We start from the raw sequence: 21,060 nt of genomic DNA, 5'->3' as shown, positions 1-21,060 counted from the left end.
TCACACTGCAGTGTTCCTGGTATAGGGTTCACAGTGCAGTGTTCCTGGTGTAGGGTTCACACTGCAGTGTTCCTGGTGTAAGGTTCACAGTGCAGTGTTCCTGGTATAGGGTTCACAGTGCAGTGTTCCTGGTGTAGGGTTCACACTGCAGTGTTCCTGGTGTAAGGTTCACAGTGCAGTGTTCCTGGTATAGGGTTCACAGTGCAGTGTTCCTGGTGTAAGGTTCACAGTGCAGTGTTCCTGGTGTAGGGTTCACAGCGCAGTGTTCCTGGTGTACGGTTCACTGCGCAGTGTTCCTGGTGTAGGGTTCACAGTGCAGTGTTCCCGGTGTCGGGTTCACAGTGCAGTGTTCCTGGTGTAAGGTTCACAGTGCAGTGTTCCTGGTGTAAGGTTCACAGTGCAGTGTTCCTGGTGTAGGGTTCACACTGCAGTGTTTCTGATGTAAGGTCACAGTGAAGTGTTCCTGGTTTAGGGTTCACAATGCAGTGTTCCTGGTGTAGGGTTCACAGTGCAGTCTTGCTGGTGTAAGGTTCACAGTGCAGTGTTCCTGGTGTAGGCTTCATAGCGCAGTGTTCCTGGTGTAGGGTTCACAGTGCAGTGTTCCTGGTGTAGGGTTCACAGCGCAGTGTTCCTGGTGTAGGGTTCACAGTGCAGTGTTCCTGGTGTAGGGTTCACAGTGCAGTGTTCCTGGTGTAGGTTCACAGTGCAGTGTTCCTGGTGTCGGGTTCACAGTGCAGTGTTCCTGGTGTAAGGTTCACAGTGCAGTGTTCCTGGTGTAGGGTTCACAGTGCAGTGTTCCTGGTGTAAAGTTCACAGTGCAGTGTTCCTGGTGTAAGGTTCACAGTGCAGTGTTCCTGGTGTAGGGTTCACAGTGCAGTGTTCCTGGTGTAAGGTTCACAGTGCAGTGTTCCTGGTGGAAGGTTCACAGTGCAGTATTCCCGGTGTAGGGTTCACAGTGCAGTGTTCCCTCTGTAGAGTTCCTGTTGTGTGTCCCCAGTGTAGGTCTCGTAGTGTTGGTTCCTGTGCAGGGTTTGTAGTGAAGTGTTCCTGGTGTAGGGTTCACAGTGCAGTGTTCCTGGTGTAAGGTTCACACTGCAGTGTTCCTGGTGTAAGGTTCACAGTGCAGTGTTCCTGGTGTAGGGTTCACAGTGCAGTGTTCCTGGTGTAGGGTTCACAGTGCAGTGTTCCTGGTGTAAGGTTCACAGTGCAGTGTTCCTGGTGTAGGGTTCACAGTGCAGTGTTCCTGGTGTAAGGTTCACAGTGCAGTGTTCCTGGTGTAGGGTTCACACTGCAGTGTTCCTGGTGTAAGGTTCACAGTGCAGTGTTCCTGGTGTAGGGTTCACAGTGCAGTGTTCCTGGTGTAAGGTTCACAGTGCAGTGTTCCTGGTGTAGGGTTCACAGTGCAGTGTTCCTGGTGGAAGGTTCACAGTGCAGTGTTCCTGGTGTAGGGTTCACAGTGCAGTGTTCCTGGTGTAAGGTTCACAGTGCAGTGTTCCCGGTGTAGGGTTCACAGTGCAGTGTTCCTGGTGGAAGGTTCACAGTGCAGTGTTCCTGGTGTAGGGTTCACAGTGCAGTGTTCCTGGTGTAAGGGTCACAGTGCAGTGTTCCTGGTGTTGGGTTCACAGTGCAGTGTTCCTGGTGTTGGGTTCACAGTGCAGTGTTCCCTCTGTAGAGTTCCTGTTGTGTGTCCCCAGTGTAGGTCTCGTAGTGTCGGTTCCTGTGCAGGGTTTGTAGTGTAGGGTTCCCATTGTCGGTTTCGGGGGTAGAGATCTCAGTGTAGAATTCCTGGTGTAGGGTTACCTATGCAGGTTCATGGTGTACGGTTCCCAGTATATTCACTCAATTAGAGAGGGCTCAGTCCCATGCAATGAGCTTGGTTCCTGCATTGGTATTGGCAAAGTGCCATGTATTAGATACTGCGTTATACATTACACGTTGCACCATACATTATACACTGTTGCACACTGCACCTTATAGTAAGTAGTGTTATCCTTTTTCAGATTATTAACCTGTTTGTGGCTGTAATTATGGACAACTTTGATTACCTGACACGTGATTGGTCCATTCTGGGCCCTCATCACCTGGATGAATTTAAGAGGATTTGGGCCGAGTATGATCCTGAGGCCAAGTAAGTTGGTTGAATATGCCCTCAGACACACTCACAGGCAAAATCTCATGCAAACATGCTGCAAAAACAAATTCTCTCTCACACACTCAGGCACACACTCACAGACACATGTACAAACATGTGTTATGTATAAACTTACGCGCATTCTTATACATAATCATAGACACACACTCACGCTCACAGACACTCGCTATCTCACACAGGAACAAATACTGCACATACTTGATGAACACCACACTGTCAGACACCCACACAGACATACTCTCACACACACACACACACACACACACACATACACACACACACACACACACACACACACACACACACACACACATACACACACACACACACACACACACACACACACACACACACACACACCATTCACAGCCACACACCATGCTTTTATACATACGCTGCTTGCAGACACACACACACACACAGACACACAGACATGCTCTGTTTCACACACACGCACACACAGACACACCCTGTTTCACACACAGACACACCCAGTCAGGCAATGCTTATTCGATGATTTTCTTGATTATTCGCCACAGGGGACGGATCAAACACCTGGATGTTGTGACATTGCTCCGTCGCATTCAGCCTCCTCTGGGCTTTGGCAAATTCTGCCCTCACCGTGTGGCCTGTAAGGTAGGATTCAGCTGGATTGAGCTCCTTTTGTTCATTCACTACATGACTGGTTGGCTGGGCGGTGAATCGTGGTCCAGCGGTTGCAGATGTGTTAGTACAATTAGCAGCTCCTTCTAAGTTTAGAAACATTAACATGATTCTCTAAAAACCCAAGAAAATGATTTCGGGGATGTTTATTAATGTTGGATGGTCATGTGCCTGACTGGGTGTGTCTGTGTGTGTGTATGTGTGTGCGTGTGTGTGAAACAGAGCATGTTTGTGTGTGTGTGTGTGTGTGTGTCTGCAAGCAGCGTATGTATAAAAGCATGGTGTGTGTGTGTGTGTGCGTGCGTGCGTGCGTGCGTGTGTGTTGTGAAGGCACTGTTTTTCTCTCACCACAGTTGCTGCATGATCCACTGAGTATTTCCAACATTTATTGCTTTGATTTCAGATTTCGAACTTTTATGGTAATGTTTAATTCACTGCCACTTCTCATCCAGGAATTCCCACCTTGACAAGGTTCTGTCCTTCACTGCAGTGGTGTGACCATTGTCTCTTCAAGTTTGTTTGTCTTCATTGGTTTCTCATTTTTCCTCATGTTTGATCAGATATCAAGAAAAACCCATTCCCACACCCATAGCTCTTTCCTAATGTTATGGACCAGGTCAGACCCCCTCAAAACAGTGGCTCAGTGGTTAGCACTGCTGCCTCACAGCACCAGGCAACCGGGTATGATTCCAGCCTCAGGTGACTGTCTGTGTGGAGTTTACACATTCTCCCTGTGTTTGCGTGGGTTTCCTCTGGGTGCTCCAGTTTCCTCCCACAGTCCAAAGATGTGCAGGTTAGGTGAATTGGCCATGTTAAATTGCACATAGTGTCCAGGGATGTGTAGGTTAGTATTAGGAAATGCAGGGTTACAGGGGGTTGAGTCTGGGTGTTATGCTCTGCAGAGAGTTGATGTGGACTTGTTGGACCGAATAGCCTGTTTTCACACAGTAGGGATTTTATTAAAAAGATTTGAAGAGGGTAGCCCAGACCCTAATTTTTCCACTTGTTTTAAGCAGGTGTAAAGTGGATATTCCAGGATTTATGCAGCCGGCCCAATCACTCAGTTTTAAACAAAACAAAATTTATTTACAGACTACCAAATGAAACATGAACGAAAGAACCAAATTTAGAATTACTTAACCTATCTGAAAACCCAGTCGACTCTATCGCAACTTAATGATGCTGTTCCAAATACTTGCAACAATCCCCATAAACACCCCCTTGGCAAAAAAGGCAAAATCAAACACAGGTTCTTAAAGGAGATATGTCAGAGAGGTGAGTTTTGAGAAGGTCAGGTTGAGGTTCTAGATGTAGGTTTGCTCACTGAGCTGGGAGGTTCATTTCCAGACATTTCGTCACCTTACTAGGTAACATCTTCAGTGGGCCTCAGGTGAAGCAGTGTACACGATTCCTGCTTTCTATGTATATGTTTGGGTTTCTTTGGGTTGGTGATGTCATTTCCTGTTCTTTTTTCTCAGGAGTGGTAGATGGGGTCTAACTCGATGTGTTTGTTGATAGAGTTCCAGTTGGAATGCCGTGCTTCTAGTGATCTTGGGGGAGTGAACTGGGAAAACCAGGTTGGTAATGGATTGCAAGAAAAGGAATTTGTGGAATGTCTATGAGATGGCCTTTTGGAGCAGCTTGTGGTGGAGTCCACGAAGGAGTAGGTGATACTGGATTTCGTGTTGTGCAGTGAGGCAGACTTGATAAGGGAGCTTAGGGCGAAGGAACCCTTAGGAAGCAGGGATCATAATATGATTATATTTGCTCTGCAATTCGAGAGGGAGAAGATAGAATCAGAGATAAAACTAACTACAGAGGCACGATGGAGGAGCTGGGTAGAATTGACTGGGAGAGCAGCCTAGCAGGAAAGACAGTGCAACAGCAATGGCAGGAGTTTCTGGGAGTAATTCAGGAGACACAGCAGAGCTTCATCCTGAGGGAAAAGAAGCCTGGTACAGGGAGGGTGAGGCAGCCATGGCTGACCAGGGAAGTGAGGGATAGCACAGAAGCAAAAGAGAAAGCATAATGTGGCAAAGGGTAGTTGGAAACCAGAGGATTGAGAAGCTTACAAAGACCAACAGAGGGCAACAACAAAAGAAATAGGAGAGAATAGATTAAATACGAGGGTAAGCTAGCCAGTAACATAAAGGAAGACTTTAAGACTTTCTTTAGACATATAAAGGGCAAAGGAGAGGCAAAAGTGGACATTGGGCCACTGTAAAATGATGCTGGAGAGATAGTAATGGGGAACAAGTAAATGGCTGAGGAGCTAAATAATTACTTTGTGTCAGTCTTCACGGTGGAAGTCACAAATAACAACTCAAAAATTCAAGAGATGAGTATGGTGGGCAGAACCAAGGAGAAGGCATTAGAAAAACTGAATGGCCTGAAGGTGGATAAATATCCTGGACCAGATGGACTGCACCCCAGAATTCAAAGGGAGATAGCTGAAGAGATAGTGGAGGTGTTGGTGTTGGTCTTTCAGGAATCGTTGGAATCAGGGAGGGTCCCAGAGGACTGGAAAATCGCTAACACTTTAAAAAGGAGTAAGGCTGAAGACGGAAAATTACAGATCAATTAGCCTATCCTCGGTCATGGGTAAGATCCTGGAATCCATTGTGAAGGATAAGATTTCTGAAAACTTGGAAGTTATGTTAAAATAGGGCAAAGTTAGCACAGTATCATCAAAGGGATATCATGCCTGACAAATCTGCTAGAATTCTTTGAGGAGGGAATGAGCAGGTTACACCAAGGAGAGCCAATGGATGTTATCTACCTGGACTTCAAGAAGGCCTTTGACAAGGGGCCACACAGGAAGCTTCTGAGTAAGATATGGGGCCATGGTGTCAGAGACAAAGTACTAGCATTGATAGAAGTTTGGCTGTCTGGCAGAAAGCAGAGAGTGGGAATGAAAGGGCCCTTCCCAGGATGGCAGCTGGTGACAAGTGGTGTTCCACAAGGGTCAGTGTTGGGACCACAACATTTCACTTTATACATAAGACCTAGATGAAGGAACTGAGGGCATTCTGACTAAGTTTGTAGATGATACAAAGATAGTAGAGGGACAGGTAGCATTGAGGTGATGAGGAGGCTGCAGAAGGATTTGGACAGGTTAGGAGAGTGGGCAAGGAAGTGTCAGATGGAGTACAATGTGGGAAAGTGTGAGGTCATGCACTTTGGTTGGAAGAGTAGAGGAGTATTTTCTAAATGGGGAGAAAATTCAGAAGTCTGAAGTGCAAAGAAACGTTTTTTTTAGATTACATTACAGTGTGGAAACAGGCCCTTCGGCCCAACAAGACCCGCAACCCACCCATACCCCTACATTTACCCCTTACCTAACACTACAGGCAATTTAGCATGGCCAATTCACCTGACCTGCACATCTTTGGACTGTGGGAGGAAACCGGAGCACCTGGAGGAAACCCACGCAGACACGGGGAGAACGTGCAAACTCCACACAGACAGTCGCCTGAGGCGGGAATTGAACCCGGGTCTCCTGCGCTGTGAGGCAGCCGTGCTAACCACTGTGCCACCGTGCCGCCCACACTGGAGAGCTCCAGATCAGTTTTAGTCTCTTAAGGTAAACTTGCAGATTGAGTCAGTAATTAGGAAGACAATTACAATGTTGGCAATTATTTTGAGAGGACTTGAATATAAAATCAGGGATGTACATCTGACGCTGTATAAGGCTCTGGTCAGATCACATTTGGAGTATTGCGCACAGCTTTGGGTCCCATAGGATGTACTGGCCCTGGAGTGTGTTAGAGGAGGTTCACAAGAATGATCTCAGGAATGAAAAGTTTAACATGAGGAACGTTTGAAGACTCTGGGTCTATACTCAATGGAGGTTAGAAGGATGTGGGAGGATCTAATTGAAACATGCAGAATACTGAACGACCTGGACAGAGTGGATGTTGAAAAGATGTTTCCATTGATAGGAGAGACTAAGACCTGAGGGTAGAGCCTTTGAGTAAAGGGAAGACCTTTTAAAATGGAAATAAAGAGAAACGTCTTCAGCCAGAGAGTGGGGAATCTATGGAATTCACTGCCACAGAAGGCTGTGGAGGCCAGGTCACTGAGTATATTTAATGTGGAGATAGATAGGTTCTTGATTGTCAAGGGGATCAAGGGTTACAGGGAGAAAGCAGGAGAATGGAGTTGAGAACCTTATTAGCCATGATTGAATGGCAGAGTAGACTCGATGGGGTGAATGACCTAATTTCAATTCCTTTGTCTTATGGTCTTATAATTATAGATATATCCAAGACATTAAACATTTTTGAATCACTGTCCTCGCTGCTTCCTCAGATGAACTGTCAATGTGCCACCACATGATCACTATTAATCACTGCCTTAAGCAGCACCAACTTACCCTGTGTCACAGCTTTTCTCCCACAGGTTCTCTTCATCCTTCACCTCATCCGATACTTAAACAATCAATTTTTTTATCTTCCTTTCACATTTGAATTATCACAAGATTCACCAACCTGTGAGTATTATATGGAACTGTGCCCCTCTGGAACCTACCTTTCCTTCCCTCTGACCCCATCCCTTTTACTGATCACCCCCCCCATGCTGGGTATTCATGACACCCTGTGACCTTCTCACTCACTGAGAATGCTTGGTCCTCAGCAAATTTCTAAGTTTCGTTTTGGTACACTCACATTTCAGCCTCAGCACAATGCTTCTGTGTTCACTTCCTCGACCAGTAGTTCTCCCTTGCTAATGGACCCTTTTACCCACCTTCATAACTCTCCCTCCCTGCACCCCTTTCTCTGACCTTGGATGATTTGATTGAGAAATTAAAATAGACCAGCCATTACAGGACCACGGCTGGGAACTTTATTTGAGCATATTGGACATTTAAGAGGGACAGACAAGAAGGAAAAGGAGGTGGGATAGGTACAACAGTAAGGAATGATTTTGGATCAGGAGAATAATGCGTATGATCTGTTCGGGTGGAGCTAAGAAACAGCAAGGGTTATTGGTTGGAATTATTTCTAGGCCACCAAGTGGTAGTAGTAGTGTGAGGTATTAATCAGAAGATAAGAGAAATATATAGCATGGATAATATAGTTATCTTTGGGTGACTTCAATCTCCTTATGGACTGGGCAAAGCAACTGAGCACTAAAGCTGTGGAGGATGAGTTACTCAGAGTCATATAGCATAGCAACAGACTCTTTGGTCCATCACATCAATGTTGACCAACAAACACCAAACTGCACAAATGCCAATTCTTTGCTTTTGGTCCATAGACTGCTATGCCTTGTCATTTTAAGTGCTCATTCAGATGCTGCCTAAACGCTGCTCCACCACCCTCTCAGGTAGCACATTCCCTACTTCTACCACCTTGTGTGTGAACAATGTTTTCCCAGATCTTCTAAACCACTCCTCACCTTAAACTAATGCACCTTAAACATCTGCCATGGGGTAGAGATTCCCAAGTTCTACTCTGTGTATGCCTCTCATAATTCCCTATACCTCAATCAGACGTCCCCCTCAGCCTCCTCTGCCCCAAGAAAAGCAAAGCCAGTTGATCTCATAACTGAGATTTTCTATCCCAGGCAAAATCCTGATGAAATCCTGCAACATTCCACTGCAATCACATCACGTCCTTCCTATTGTGGTGACCAGGACTGCACACAGTATTCCATCTGTGGCCTAACCAATATTTTATAAGGTTGAAACAAGACTTCCTTGCTCCTATATTCTACACTCAGCTAATGAAGGCAAGCATCCTGTATGCCTTCTTCACCACCCTGTCTAGCTGAGCTGACACCTTCATGGATCTATGGACTAGTACACCAAGCTCCCTTTGTTCCTCAGTACTCCAGAGAGACCCACCATTCATTATGTATACCCTTCCCTTATGAGACCTCCTAAATTGAATCACCTTGCATTTATCGGAATTAAATTCCATCTGCCATTGGTTTGCCCAATTTAGCAGCTGATGAAAATATCAGTCTGTAGCCTGAGACCATCCTTCTCACTATCAAGAACATCTCCAGTTTTCTTGTCATCTGCAAATTTAGTAATTAAACCAAGTAATTAAACCATTGACATCCAAGTCATTAATAATGTACATAGCAAGGGTTCCAACACCAATCCCTATGGTACAACACTGGTCACAGGCTTCCAGTCACAAAAACAACCCTTTGCCTCCTATTTCTAAACCAATTTTTGATCCAGTTTTCCAATTTGCATTGGATCCCATGGGACTTTACCTTTTGGAACAGCCTTCTGTGTGGGACTGTGTCAAAGGCCTTACTGAAGTCTGTTACAACATCAACTGCACTACCCTCATCAATATATTCCGTCACCTTTTGAAAAACTCAATTATTCAGGATCTCCCTCTAACGAATCTGTGCTGACTATTCCTGATCAGTGGTTAGCACTGCTGCCTCACAGCGCCAGGGATTCATCTTCAAATCCCGCCTGGGGCAACTCTCTGTGTGGAGTTTACAGCTTCTCCCCGTGTCTGCGTGGGTTTCCTTCGGTTGCTTCGGTTTCCTCCCACAGTCTAAAGGTGTGTAAGTTAGGTGAATTGGCCATGCTAACTTGTCCATAGTGTTCAGGGATGTGTAGACTAGGTGTGTTCGACAGGGGTAATGTAGGGGAGTGGGTCTGGGGGGCACACTGTAGGGATTCTATGGAATTCTAAGGGTGAGGAAGATGAGTACAGGTGGAACTATAGGAGTCTGAATGACATGGACTATGGTGAAACACACAAAAAAAACCCCAAAATACTGAAGAAATTCAGCAGGTCTGGCAGCATCTGTGAAGACAAAACAGAGTTAACCTTTTGAGTCCAGTGACCCTTCTTTGGAACAGCTCTGGACATTGCTGGGATATGGTGAAATGTGTGAAAGGATCGGACAAGAAGCCTGGCTAAGCCCATCTCAATGTCAGGAACCTCTCACTTCATTGTTTATGCTTTTCCCAAATAGTGAGGTGAGATTATGATGAGGCAGTGGTGAGATCCTAATTGACAGGGATTATTGATTGTTAAATGCTTTGTCAATACAGTTCACTTCATTAGAGTCATAGAGATGTGCAGCACGGAAACAGACTCTTTGGTCCAACTCGTCCATGCTGACCAGATATCCCAATCCAATCTAATCCCATTTGCCAGCATTTGGCCCATATCCCTCTAAACCCTTCCTATTCATATATCCATCCAGCTGCCTTTTAAATGCTGTACTAGCCTCCAACACTTCCTCTGACAGCTCATTCCATACACGTATGGAACGTCTGTGTGAAAATGTTGCCCCTTAGGTCTCTTTTATATCTTTCCCCTCTCACCCTAAACCAATGCCCTTTAGTTCTGGACTCTCCCACCCCAGAGAAAAGACATTGCCCATTTACCCTTTCCATGCCCCTCATGACTTTATAAGCTTCCATAACATCACCCCTCAGCCTTCGACTTTCCAGGGAAAACACACCAGGCTATTCAGCCTCTCCCCATAGCTCAAATCCTCCAACCCTGGCAACATCCTTGTAAATCTTTTCTGAACCCTTTTCAAGTTTCACAACATCCTTCTGATAGGAAGGAGACCAGAATATCTTCCTAAACTTGCCAAACAAGCTCAGTGTCGGGAAAATGCGAGATGGAAACCAGAACGGGTACTGTACCTGGTGGATTCAGCTCATCACTTGCTCTGAATGACCTCTATGTTGGCTGTGACCACATTGCATGATCCATGGACACTAAGCACCCTTCCTACCTGGACATTGGCATGTGGCATCCAGCAATCCTTTTGAACTATGGTGGCACCTCTCCAATGCACTGGCTTACCTTGCAAGGTAGACCAGCAAGGGACACCTTTTGCTGAGGCACAGGATCCCAGTCAAGGATTGGTCCAGACAGTATCTCAAGGCTCTTTCCTTCTGCCTTAGCTCTAGCTCTCTTAGTGTTTCCTGGCATCCCAGGGCATGCACAGCTTCCCCTTCCGTGCTGTCATGGGAGTTTTCACATCCACCTGAACAGTTGATGTATTTTTCTGAGCTCCAGTTTGTGTATGTGTTTTTCTGAGTTTACTGACCCTCCTACTGCTGACCTCTCCATTCTCTGTATCTTTCCCAGCGTTTGGTGTCTATGAACATGCCCATGAACAGTGATGGCACAGTCACCTTCAATGCCACGCTCTTTGCTCTGGTACGAACGGCTCTGAAAATTAAAACCGAAGGTAGGAAAACTTGTGCTGATGGTGAACATCCCTTGGTTGTAATCTGACTAAGGCACTTAAAGATGAAGCAAGGCAATTTAGGAGATTGCTTGTTGACCCACCCCTACTGAGTATGGGCTTGTGATATGGTTGTGAGCCCACAGTATCAGAACTAGAAACAGCAGGGTTCCCTTCAGGGACATGCAGCACAGTGGGACTTTTAATAGAGACCTGGGCTCATGATCTAGAAATCTGAGTTGAAATCTCACCTGAGTATCTGGAGGAGTTTTCATTTATTTGGAATAAAAAGTTAGTCAAGTCTCAATAATGCTGACTATGAAATGACTATTGTTCAAACCGATGTGGTTCTGTCCTGTCCTTTTGGGAAGGAAATCTGTCATTCTAAGCTGGTTTGGCCTCATCATGACAGCTGACCCACAACAATGTGGTTGACCTTAATTATCCTCTGCAATAGCTGAACAAGACACTCAGTTGTATCAAAACTGCTGTGGAACTTTTGAATGAAATGATACCTATCTTGCTCTGACCTCATTACTGTAAATGAAAGACATAATCTCGTTGACCCTGTAAATGCCTCCTCACCAGGATCAGGAGATTTATGCCAAAATTGGAGAGCTGTCTTATAGACAGGCAAAGCAACAACCTAACATATGGAATCATATTTTACAGACAATGTCCCAGAGACCACATCATCCCTGGATATGTCCTGTCCCACTAACTGGACAGACCCAGCAGAGGTGGTGGCACAGTGGGATATGGTGAAGAGGGAATTGCCCTGGGAGTCCTCAACATTGGCTCCAAACCCCATGAAACCTCATGGCATCAGCTCCAAACATGTACAATCCTGCAGGTTATCATTCACTACACCCCCTCCAGTTGATAAATCGGTGCTCCTTCATGTTGAACATCACTTGGAGGAAACACTGAGGGTAACAAGGTGCAGACTGTAATCTGGGTGTAGGACTTCAATGTTCATCACCAAGTATTGCTTGGTAGCACCACTGCTAACTGAGTAGGTCAGGTCCTAAAGGACGTAGCTGCTAGATTAGTTCTGCAGCAGGTGGTCAGGGAACCAAAATAAGGGAAGAATCTATTTAGCCCTTGTCTCTGGGATCTATTTATGATAGTTTTGATAGGACTGATCTCAGCACAGTCCCATCTTCACATTGAAAACACCCTCCATCATGTTGTGGCACTACCACTGTGTTAAAGAACAGATCTAGCAACTCAAGACTGTACTATCCATGAAACACTGTGGGCCATCAGCAAAAGCAGAATTAAATTCAACCAAAATCTGTCACCTCATGGCCCAGCATTTCCTCTACCACACCATTTCCATCAAGCCATGGAGAATAAAACAGTTAGTGGGCTAGACCAAAGTTCTGCAGTCCTGCCACTTCCAATTGTGAATAGACCTTCAAATCACAAGCCAGAGGAGGAAGCTGAATAAAGGTCCCCATCCTCAATGACAGTGCGAGCCAGATCACCAATACATCAAGACACTAGATTTGACACTTTAAGAAGTGGAATGGCTTTGTGGTATTATTGCTGGACTACACTGGGGAGACCGGACGCCTTCTAGCAGAGCGCTTTAGGGAACATCTCTGGGACACCTGCACCAATCAACCACACCGCCCCATGGCCCAACATTTCAACTCCCCCTCCCACTCTGCCGAGGACATGGAGGTCCTGGGCCTCCTTCACCGCCGCTCCCTCACCACCCGATGCCTGGAGGAAGAACGCCTCATCTTCCGCCTCATAACACTTCAACCCCAGGGCGTCAATGTGGACTTCACCAGTTTCCTCATTTCCCCTTCCCCCACCTCACCCCAGTTCCAAACTTCCAACTCAGCACTGTCCCCATGATCTCTCCTGCCTGCCTATCTTCCTTTCCACCTATCCACTCCACCCCCCCCGACCCCACCCCATCCACCCATTGAACTCTTTGCTGCGTTCCCCCCTCCCCTCTGACCTATCACCTTCATCCCACCCCTACCCACCCATTGTACTCTTTGCTACGTTCCCCCACCCTCCCCCCAACCTATCACCTTCATCCCCACCCCCACCTACCTATTGTACTCTATGCTACTTTCTCCACACCCCCACCCTCCCCTCATTTATCTCTCCACCCTTCAGGCACTCTGCCTGTATTCCTGATGAAGGGCTTTTGCCCGAAACGTCGATTTTCCTGCTCCTCGGATGCTGCCTGAACTGCTGTGCTTTTCCAGCACCACTCTATTCCGGAATCTGGTTTCCAGCATCTGCAGTCATTGTTTTTACCTACTAATTGAGAGACCCAGGTGATACTTTGGGGACCCAAGTTCAAATCCCAGTATGGAAGATAGTGAATTTGCATTCAATAAAAATCTGGAATTTAAATGTTGAAAGGTGACCATTTTAAAAATTCATTATGTGGGATGTGGGTGTTGCTGACTGGCTGGCATTAATTGCTCGTCCCTAGTTGCCCTAGAGAATGTGGTGTTAAGCTGCCTTCTTGAACTGCTACAGTCCACCTGCTATGGGTTGACCTACAATGCCCTTACAGAGGGAATTCCAGGATTTTTACACGGTGACAGTGAAGGAACAGCGATAAATTTCCAAGTCGGGAAGGTAAGAGGCTTGGAGGGGAACTTGAAGATGATGGTGTTCCCGTGTATCTGCTGCCCTTGTCCTTCTAGATGGAAGTGGTCGTGGGTTTGGAAGGTGCTGTCTGAGGATCTTTGGTGAATTTCTGCAGTGCATCATGTAGATAGTACACACTACTGCTACTGAGCATCAGTGGTGGAGGAAGAAGGGCCATTCCTGAAGAAGGGCCTGTGCCCGAAACGTCGAATCTCCTGTTCCCTGGATGCTGCCTGACCTGCTGTGCTGTTCCAGCAATAAAGTTTCAACTTTGATCTCCAGCATCTGCAGACCTCACTTTCTCCATCAGTGGTGGAGGGACTAGATGCTTGTGGGTCTCGTGCCAATCAAGCGGGTTGCTTTGTCCTGGATGGTATTAAAGTTTCTTGAGTGTTGGTGGCATTGCACTCCTAGATGGGGAGTATTCCATCACACTCCTGACTTGTGCTTTGTTGATGGTGGACAAGATTTGGAGTGGGTCAGGAGGTGAGTTACTCACTGCTGTATTCCTAGCCTCTGACCAGCTGTTATTTATATGGTTATATGGTGAGTCCAGTTGAGTTTCTGGTCAAGGACAACCCCTCACAATGTTGATGCTGGGAGATTCAGAGATTGTAACAAAATTGAATGTCGCGGGACAGTGGTTCGATTGTCTCTTATTGGTGATAGTCATAGCCTGGCATTTGTGTGATACGAATATTACTTGCCACTTCTCAGATCAAGCCTGGATATTATCCAGATCTTGTTGCATGTTGATTGTCAGAAAAACCCATATGGTTCACCAATGCCATTTTGGGAAGGAAACGGCCATCCTTACTCACTCTGGTCTACATCTGTCTTCATGTGGTTGACTCTTAATTGCCCTCTGGGCAATTAGGGTTGGACAGTAAAGGAGTGTGATGGGATACTTGCCACCTTCCTGGGCAACAAATGGTCATTCAGCCAGTGATGCCCACATCAGAGAAAGAAGAAAATCAGTGCAGAATCCCGAAGGAGGTGTTGGTTACACATAGGGTGAATATTCCCGATGTCCTCTGGAGCCACTGTGGGAGTAGAAAGGGGGACTGTCAGTGCATCTGAGGGAGTAAGTGATCTGGAGCTGCTCATTGCCACCGCTGAGTTAAGGCCAGTGAGTGTGATTCTGTTCCTCTTGTCACTCCTGGCCCAATCAGGAGTTGAGCGGCCCTCTGATAGGCAGGCCAGAGACTGTAACCATTCCATGCAGTGCCGGGAAGTATAGACCCATGGGAGGTAGGTGATACTTAGGCTCACACACACACTCTCTTTAACACTTTCTCTCACACACAAGTGCGCACACACAGATACACACAAAGACACGCATTCTCATTCTTAGTAAACTCAAGTGCTTTCATGCAAATGCAAATGTACACACAGACATACACATTCACAAACACTGACATTCACATGCTCCTACACTTACACTGCTCACACATGCAATGACACACGCACTGTCTCACACACTGGCTTTCACATGTACTTTCTCACAAACGCACTTTTAAAACCTACACACTCAAATGCATACTGTGCAAGTGGGGATTACAAACACGTACACTCACTCATAGAGACCTGCACATACACACATACTTGCTTCTGCATACATTCATATGTGCTCACACATACACTCACTTTTAAACTTATTCTCTAACATACACACAGTGGGAGCAGGGATTACTGACATGTAAACTGTCACACTCAGACACGGCATCCACACATACAGAGGTGGGGAGTGAGTTTATGAAGGTTTTGTACATACTTACTAGAGTATGCCAGGACTGAGGGTTAATTAGTTAGTTGTTATGGTGCCATGAATGTGTAGTTATCTGTTTTATTCTTTTTGTCAACAGGAAATTTTGAACAGTCGAATGAGGAACTGAGAACCATCATCAAAAAAATCTGGAAACGAACGAGCATGAAATTACTGGACCAAGTGATCCCTCCAATAGGAGGTGAGTGACTGTGACAGAGCCAATTTCATTGTGACACTTCCTGTTGAAAACCAACACCATCCTGGGAGTTACCACTGACCACACACTGGACTGGACAAACCATAAAAATACTGTGGAGACAAGAACATCAGAGGCTAGAGAACCTGGCTTGACTACCCAAAGCCTATTTGCCATCTATAAGGGACAAGGCTGAAGTGTAATGGAAAACTCCCATTTGCCTAGTTGAAAGCAGTTTACAATATACAATCCAAGATAAAGTAGCCCACTTGTTTGGCGTAGCATCCACAAACATCCACTCCCTCCATCACCGATGCTCAGTAGCAACAGTGTGTACTATTGAATTGAATTGAATTGAATTTATTGTCATGTGTACTGAGGCACAGTGAAAAGCTTTGTCTTGCGAGCAATACAGGCAGATCACAGAGTTAAGCAGCATAGATAAGTAAATAACAGGTAAACAGTGGCAAAAACAAAAACACAGGTACAGGTGAATGTTAAGAGATTGTGAGTCCATTCAGTATTCTAACAACAGTAGGGTAGAAACTGTTTCATAACCGGCTGGTGTGTGTGTTCAGGCTTCTGTACCTTCTCCCTGATGGTAGAGGTTGTAGAAAAATATTGCCAGGGTGGGATACTTTGAGAATGCTTGCAGCCTTTCCTTGACAGTGGGCCTGGTAGATGGATTCTATAGATGGGAAGTTGGTCTTTGTGATCCTACTATATACAATATGCACTGGCGAAATTCATCAAGGAGCCTTAGACAGCGCCTTCCAAACCCACAACCACACCCACCAACAAGGGCAGCAGATATATGGGAACACGACCACAAGCAAGTTCTTCTTCAAGCCACTCACCATCCTGAAATATATCGCTACGCCTTCAGTTTTGCTGGGTCAAAATCATTGAATTTCCTGCCTATCAGCATTGTAGATCTATCTACAGCACAAGGACTGCAGCAGTTCAAGAAAGCAGTTCACCACCACTTTCTCAAGGGCAACTAAAGACAGGCAATGAATGCTGGCCCAGCCAGTGACTCCCATATCCCATGAATGAATACACAAACCCAGGAATGACAAGGACTCCAGGGTTTGTTATGAGTGAAATGTTTATGTTTTAATATGATCTCATTGCTTCTTTGGCAACAATATTTAGTGAAGAAGGAGGGTAAAAGGGGGACACAAAACAGCCTTAGCTAAGAAGATTAGGGTGAATCCAAAGATGTTCTTTAAGTATATTAAAGGGAAAAGAATAATTTTGTAGGGTGGCACGGTGGCACAGTGGTTAGCACTGCTGCCTCACAGCGCCAGAGACCTGGGTTCAATTCCCGCCTCAGGCGACTGACTGTGTGGAGTTTGCACATTCTCCCCGTGTCTGCGTGGGTTTCCTCCGGGTGCTCCGGTTTCCTCCCACAGTCCAAAAATGTGCAGGTTAGGTGAATTGGCCAGGCTAAATTGCCCGTAGTGTTGGGTGTAGGAGAATGGTCTGGGTGGGTTGCGCTTCAGCGGGTCGGTATGGACTTGTTGGGCCGAAGGGCCTGTTTCCACACTGTAAGTAATCTAATCTAATCTAAAAAAAGCTAGAGAGAGAATGGGACCCAAAGGACCAAATGTATGTGTGAAACCGCAGGAGACGTGCAAGGTCCTCAATGAATATTTCTCCGCTGTGTTTACTGTGGAGAAAGACATGACGACTTGGGAAACTTGGGGAAGTTAGTGGTGATATCTTGGTGACAGTCCATATCACAGTAGAGGAGGTGTTGAATGTATTAGAATGTATAAAGGTGGATAAATCTCCTGATCCTGACCAGATATATCCAAGAGCCCTGCAACAGGCTAGAGAAGACATTGCAGGGGCTCTGGCTGATATTTTTGCATCATCGTTAGCCACGGGCAAGGTCCCAGAAGACTGGAGGGCAGTGAATGTTGTGCCCTTATTAAAGAAGGGTTGCAAAGAAAAACCTGGGAACTGTAGATCAATAAGTTACTTGAGAGTATTCTGAGGAAAAAGGTGTACATGTATTTAGTAAGATAGGGTTTCATTAGGAGTAGTCAGCATGGCTTTGTGCATGGGAGATCATGTGTTGCTGGAAGAGCGCAGCAGGTCAGGCCGCATCTAGGGAACAGGAGAATCGACGTTTCGGGCATTAGCCGCTAATGCCCGAAACGTCGATTCTCCTGTTCCCTAGATGCTGCCTGACCTGCTGCGCTTTTCCAGCAACACATTTCCAGCTCTGATCTCCAGCATCTGCAGACCTCACTTTCTCCGCATGGGAGATCATGCCTCACCGATGTGTTAGAGTTCTTTGATGAAGTAACCAGGAAGGTTGACGAAGACAGGACAGTATGGTTTTCAGTAAGGCCTTTGATAAGGTTCCACATGGTAGTGTTATGAAGATGCAGGTGTACTGTACCTTTAAGAGAGTTACAAGCTAGCAGAACTACCTGACAGCACCAAGTGTTCTGAATAAGATACAGTGTGACCTGTGGTCCAGCAGCAAGGGTAGCTGGCTGCCTGGATATAAAAACAAACTTGAATTAGGCCAATCCGTTTAAATTATACCCAAAAAATACCAAACTCCAATCATGTTTGAATTGTGTATATTAAAAACCAGTGACACAATCCGACGCTTTGGGGATTTGACCAGGAAAAATTGAACAGTTGGGAGAGAACTGCCAAAAGACCAACAGATATAGGCTGCTAGTCAGAATTCTCTGAGAGATACCTGTCTCGAGAAGGAGTTTGCACAGAGAGAAAAAATCAACACCGACCTGGAGAGCAAACCTACAGAGGAACTACAGACAAATGTTCGGCACAACATCGTGGGCCGAAGGGCCTGTTCTGTGCTGTATTGTTCTATGTTCTAGGAAGATACGACAGCTGGCTGGGTTTGAAATTTGAATTTTTTTGGTAAATCTTACTCGGGGGTTTTATCAGACTAGTATTATAGAAGGGAAAGTAAAGATAGGTTAGAGGAAGGAGTTGTAAATAGTTGTTAGTTAATTATTCTCTGTTATACTTTAAGAAATAAAGTTGTTAATTTTTACTTTAAATAGTTCTTCGCCACTCGAATTATCACAGATTACTGCACGGGATAATTTTTTCTGTGTTGCTGGTTAAAATTAAGCAGGAGTGTTTACCCCGTGTCGTATCAGTAAACTGCTCTGGAAGGTTAGATTGAATGGAATCCGGGGGAGATGGCAAATTGGATACACAATTGGCTTGATGGCAGGAAGCAGAGGGTAATAGTGGAAGGATGCTTGTCAGACTGGAGGCCTGTGATTAGTGGCATACCTCAGGGGTCGGTGCTGGGCCCATTGGCTGTTTGTTATCTATATCAATGATTTGGATGAGAATGTACAAGGTACGATTAGTAAGTTTGCAGATGACACTAAAATAGGTGGTGTTGTGGACAGTGAGGAAGGCTATCAGAAATTGCAGCAGGATCTTGATCAGCTGGGGAAGTGGGCCGAGATATGGCAAGTGAGTTTTAATATAGATAAATGTCAGGTCTTGTATTTTGGAAAGTCAAAACAAGTAGAAGTTTCATGTGAATGGTTGAGGTCTTCAGGAGAACAGGGACCCTGGGGTTCAGGGACACGATATTCCGAAAGTGGAGTCACAGGTAGACAGGGCAGTGAAAAAGACTTTTGGCCTTCAGTCAGGGCATTGAGTATAGAAGGTGGGAAGTTACGTTGCAGTTGTTCAGGATGTTGGTGAGACTGCACTTGTGTTCAGTTTTAGTCATCTTGCCATCGGAAGGAGGTTATTAAACTGGGAAGAGTGCAGAAGAAGTTTACAAGGATGTTGCCAAGATTCAAGGGTCTGAGCTATAGGGAGAGATTGAATATAGGAGACTGAGGGGGATCTTATAGAAGTGTATAAGATCATGAGAGGCATGGATAGAGTGAATGCACTCAGTCTTTTTTCTAGGTTTGAGGAATCGAAGACTAGAGGGCACAATTTTAAGGTTAGAGGGGAAAGAATAAAAGGGAACCTGAGGGGCAACTTTTTTACACAGAGGGTGGTACATGTCTGGAATGAGCTGCCAGCAGAAGTGGTTGAGGCAGATATATTAACAACATTTAAAAGGCATTTGGACAAAATACATGGATAGGAAAGGATTAGAAGGAGGTAAAAACAATGACTGCAGATGCTGGAAACCAGAGTCGAGACTAGAATGGTGCTGGAAAAGCACAGCAGTTCAGGCAGCATCCGAGGAGGTTGAGCAATTCATTAACTTCACCAACACATTCCACCCTGACCTTAATTTACCTGGACCATCTCCAACACCTCCCTCCCCTTCCTGGACCTCTCCATCTCCATTAATGACGACACTGACATTTTTTACAAACCCACCGACTCCCACAGCTACCTGGATTACACCTCTTCCCAGTTGAAACTTTATTGCTGGAACAGCACAGCAGGTCAGGCAGCATCCAGGGAACAGGAGATTCGACGTTTCGGGCACAGGCCCTTCTTCTTCCTGAAGAAGGGCCTGTGCCCGAAACGTCGAATCTTCAGTTCCCTGGATGCTGCCTGACCTGCTGTGCTGTTCCAGCAATAAAGTTTCAACTTTGATCTCCAGCATCTGCAGACCTCACTTTCTCCCCTACACCTCTTCCCACCCTACCTCCTGCAAAAATGCCATCCCGTATTCCCAATTCCTCTGCCTCCGTCGTATCTGCTCCCAGGAGGAGCGGTTCCACCACAGAACACACCTGATAGCCTCCTTCTTTAGAGACCGCAACTTCCCTTTCCATGTGGTTAAAGATGCCCTCCAACGCATCTCATCCACATCCCGCACCTCCGCCCTCAGACCCCACCCTCCAACCGTAACAAGGACAGAACGCCCCTGGTGCTCACCTTCCACCCGACAAACCTCCGCATAAACCAAATCATCCGCCGACATTTCCGCCACCTCCAAAAAGACCCCACCACCAGGGATATATTTCCCTCCCCACCCCTTTCTGCCTTCCGCAAAGACCGTTCCCTCCGTGACTACCTGGTCAGGTCCACACCCCCCTACAACCCACCCTCCCATTCTGGCACCTTCCCCTGCCACCGCAGGAACTGTAAAACCTGCGCCCACACCTCCTCCCTCACCTCTATCCAAGGCCCTAAAGGAGCCTTCCACATCCATAAAGTTTTACCTGTACATCCACCAATATCATTTATTGTATCCGTTGCTCCCGATGCGGTCTCCTCTACATTGGGGAGACTGGGCGCCTCCTAGCAGAGCGCTTTAGGAAACATCTCCGAGACACCCGCACCAATCAACCAAACTGCCCCGTGGCCCAACATTTCAACTCCCCTTCCCACTCTGCCGAGGACATGGAGGTTCTGGGCCTCCTTCACCGCCGGTCCCTCACCACCAGACGCCTGGAGGAAGAACGCCTCATCTTCCGCCTCAGAACACTTCAACCCCAGGGCATCAATGTGGACTTCAACAGTTTCCTCATTTCCCCT

General features: G+C 46.2%; 1 protein-coding gene across 3 annotated transcripts in view; it reads left to right on the top strand.

Annotated features, from left to right (window-relative positions):
- The window catches only part of LOC122562953 (voltage-dependent L-type calcium channel subunit alpha-1S-like), a 235,396-nt gene that overhangs the window by 193,815 nt on the left and 20,521 nt on the right, over window positions 1–21,060 (top strand). For all 3 annotated transcript variants that reach the window (XM_087973777.1, XM_087973778.1, XM_087973779.1), the window contains 4 exons: window positions 2,001–2,128; window positions 2,692–2,788; window positions 10,903–11,005; window positions 15,493–15,594. In XM_087973777.1, coding sequence (XP_087829903.1) covers window positions 2,001–2,128; window positions 2,692–2,788; window positions 10,903–11,005; window positions 15,493–15,594 — 430 coding nt within the window. The remainder of the gene's footprint in view (window positions 1–2,000; window positions 2,129–2,691; window positions 2,789–10,902; window positions 11,006–15,492; window positions 15,595–21,060) is intronic.

Source organism: Chiloscyllium plagiosum, unplaced genomic scaffold, assembly GCF_037043375.1.
Source record: "Chiloscyllium plagiosum isolate Xiang-an unplaced genomic scaffold, Cpla_swu_hap1 HiC_scaffold_26, whole genome shotgun sequence".
Lineage (NCBI taxonomy): Eukaryota > Metazoa > Chordata > Chondrichthyes > Orectolobiformes > Hemiscylliidae > Chiloscyllium > Chiloscyllium plagiosum.
Note: the sequence above shows the minus strand (reverse complement) of the source record. Positions and strands in the feature narration are given on the sequence as shown.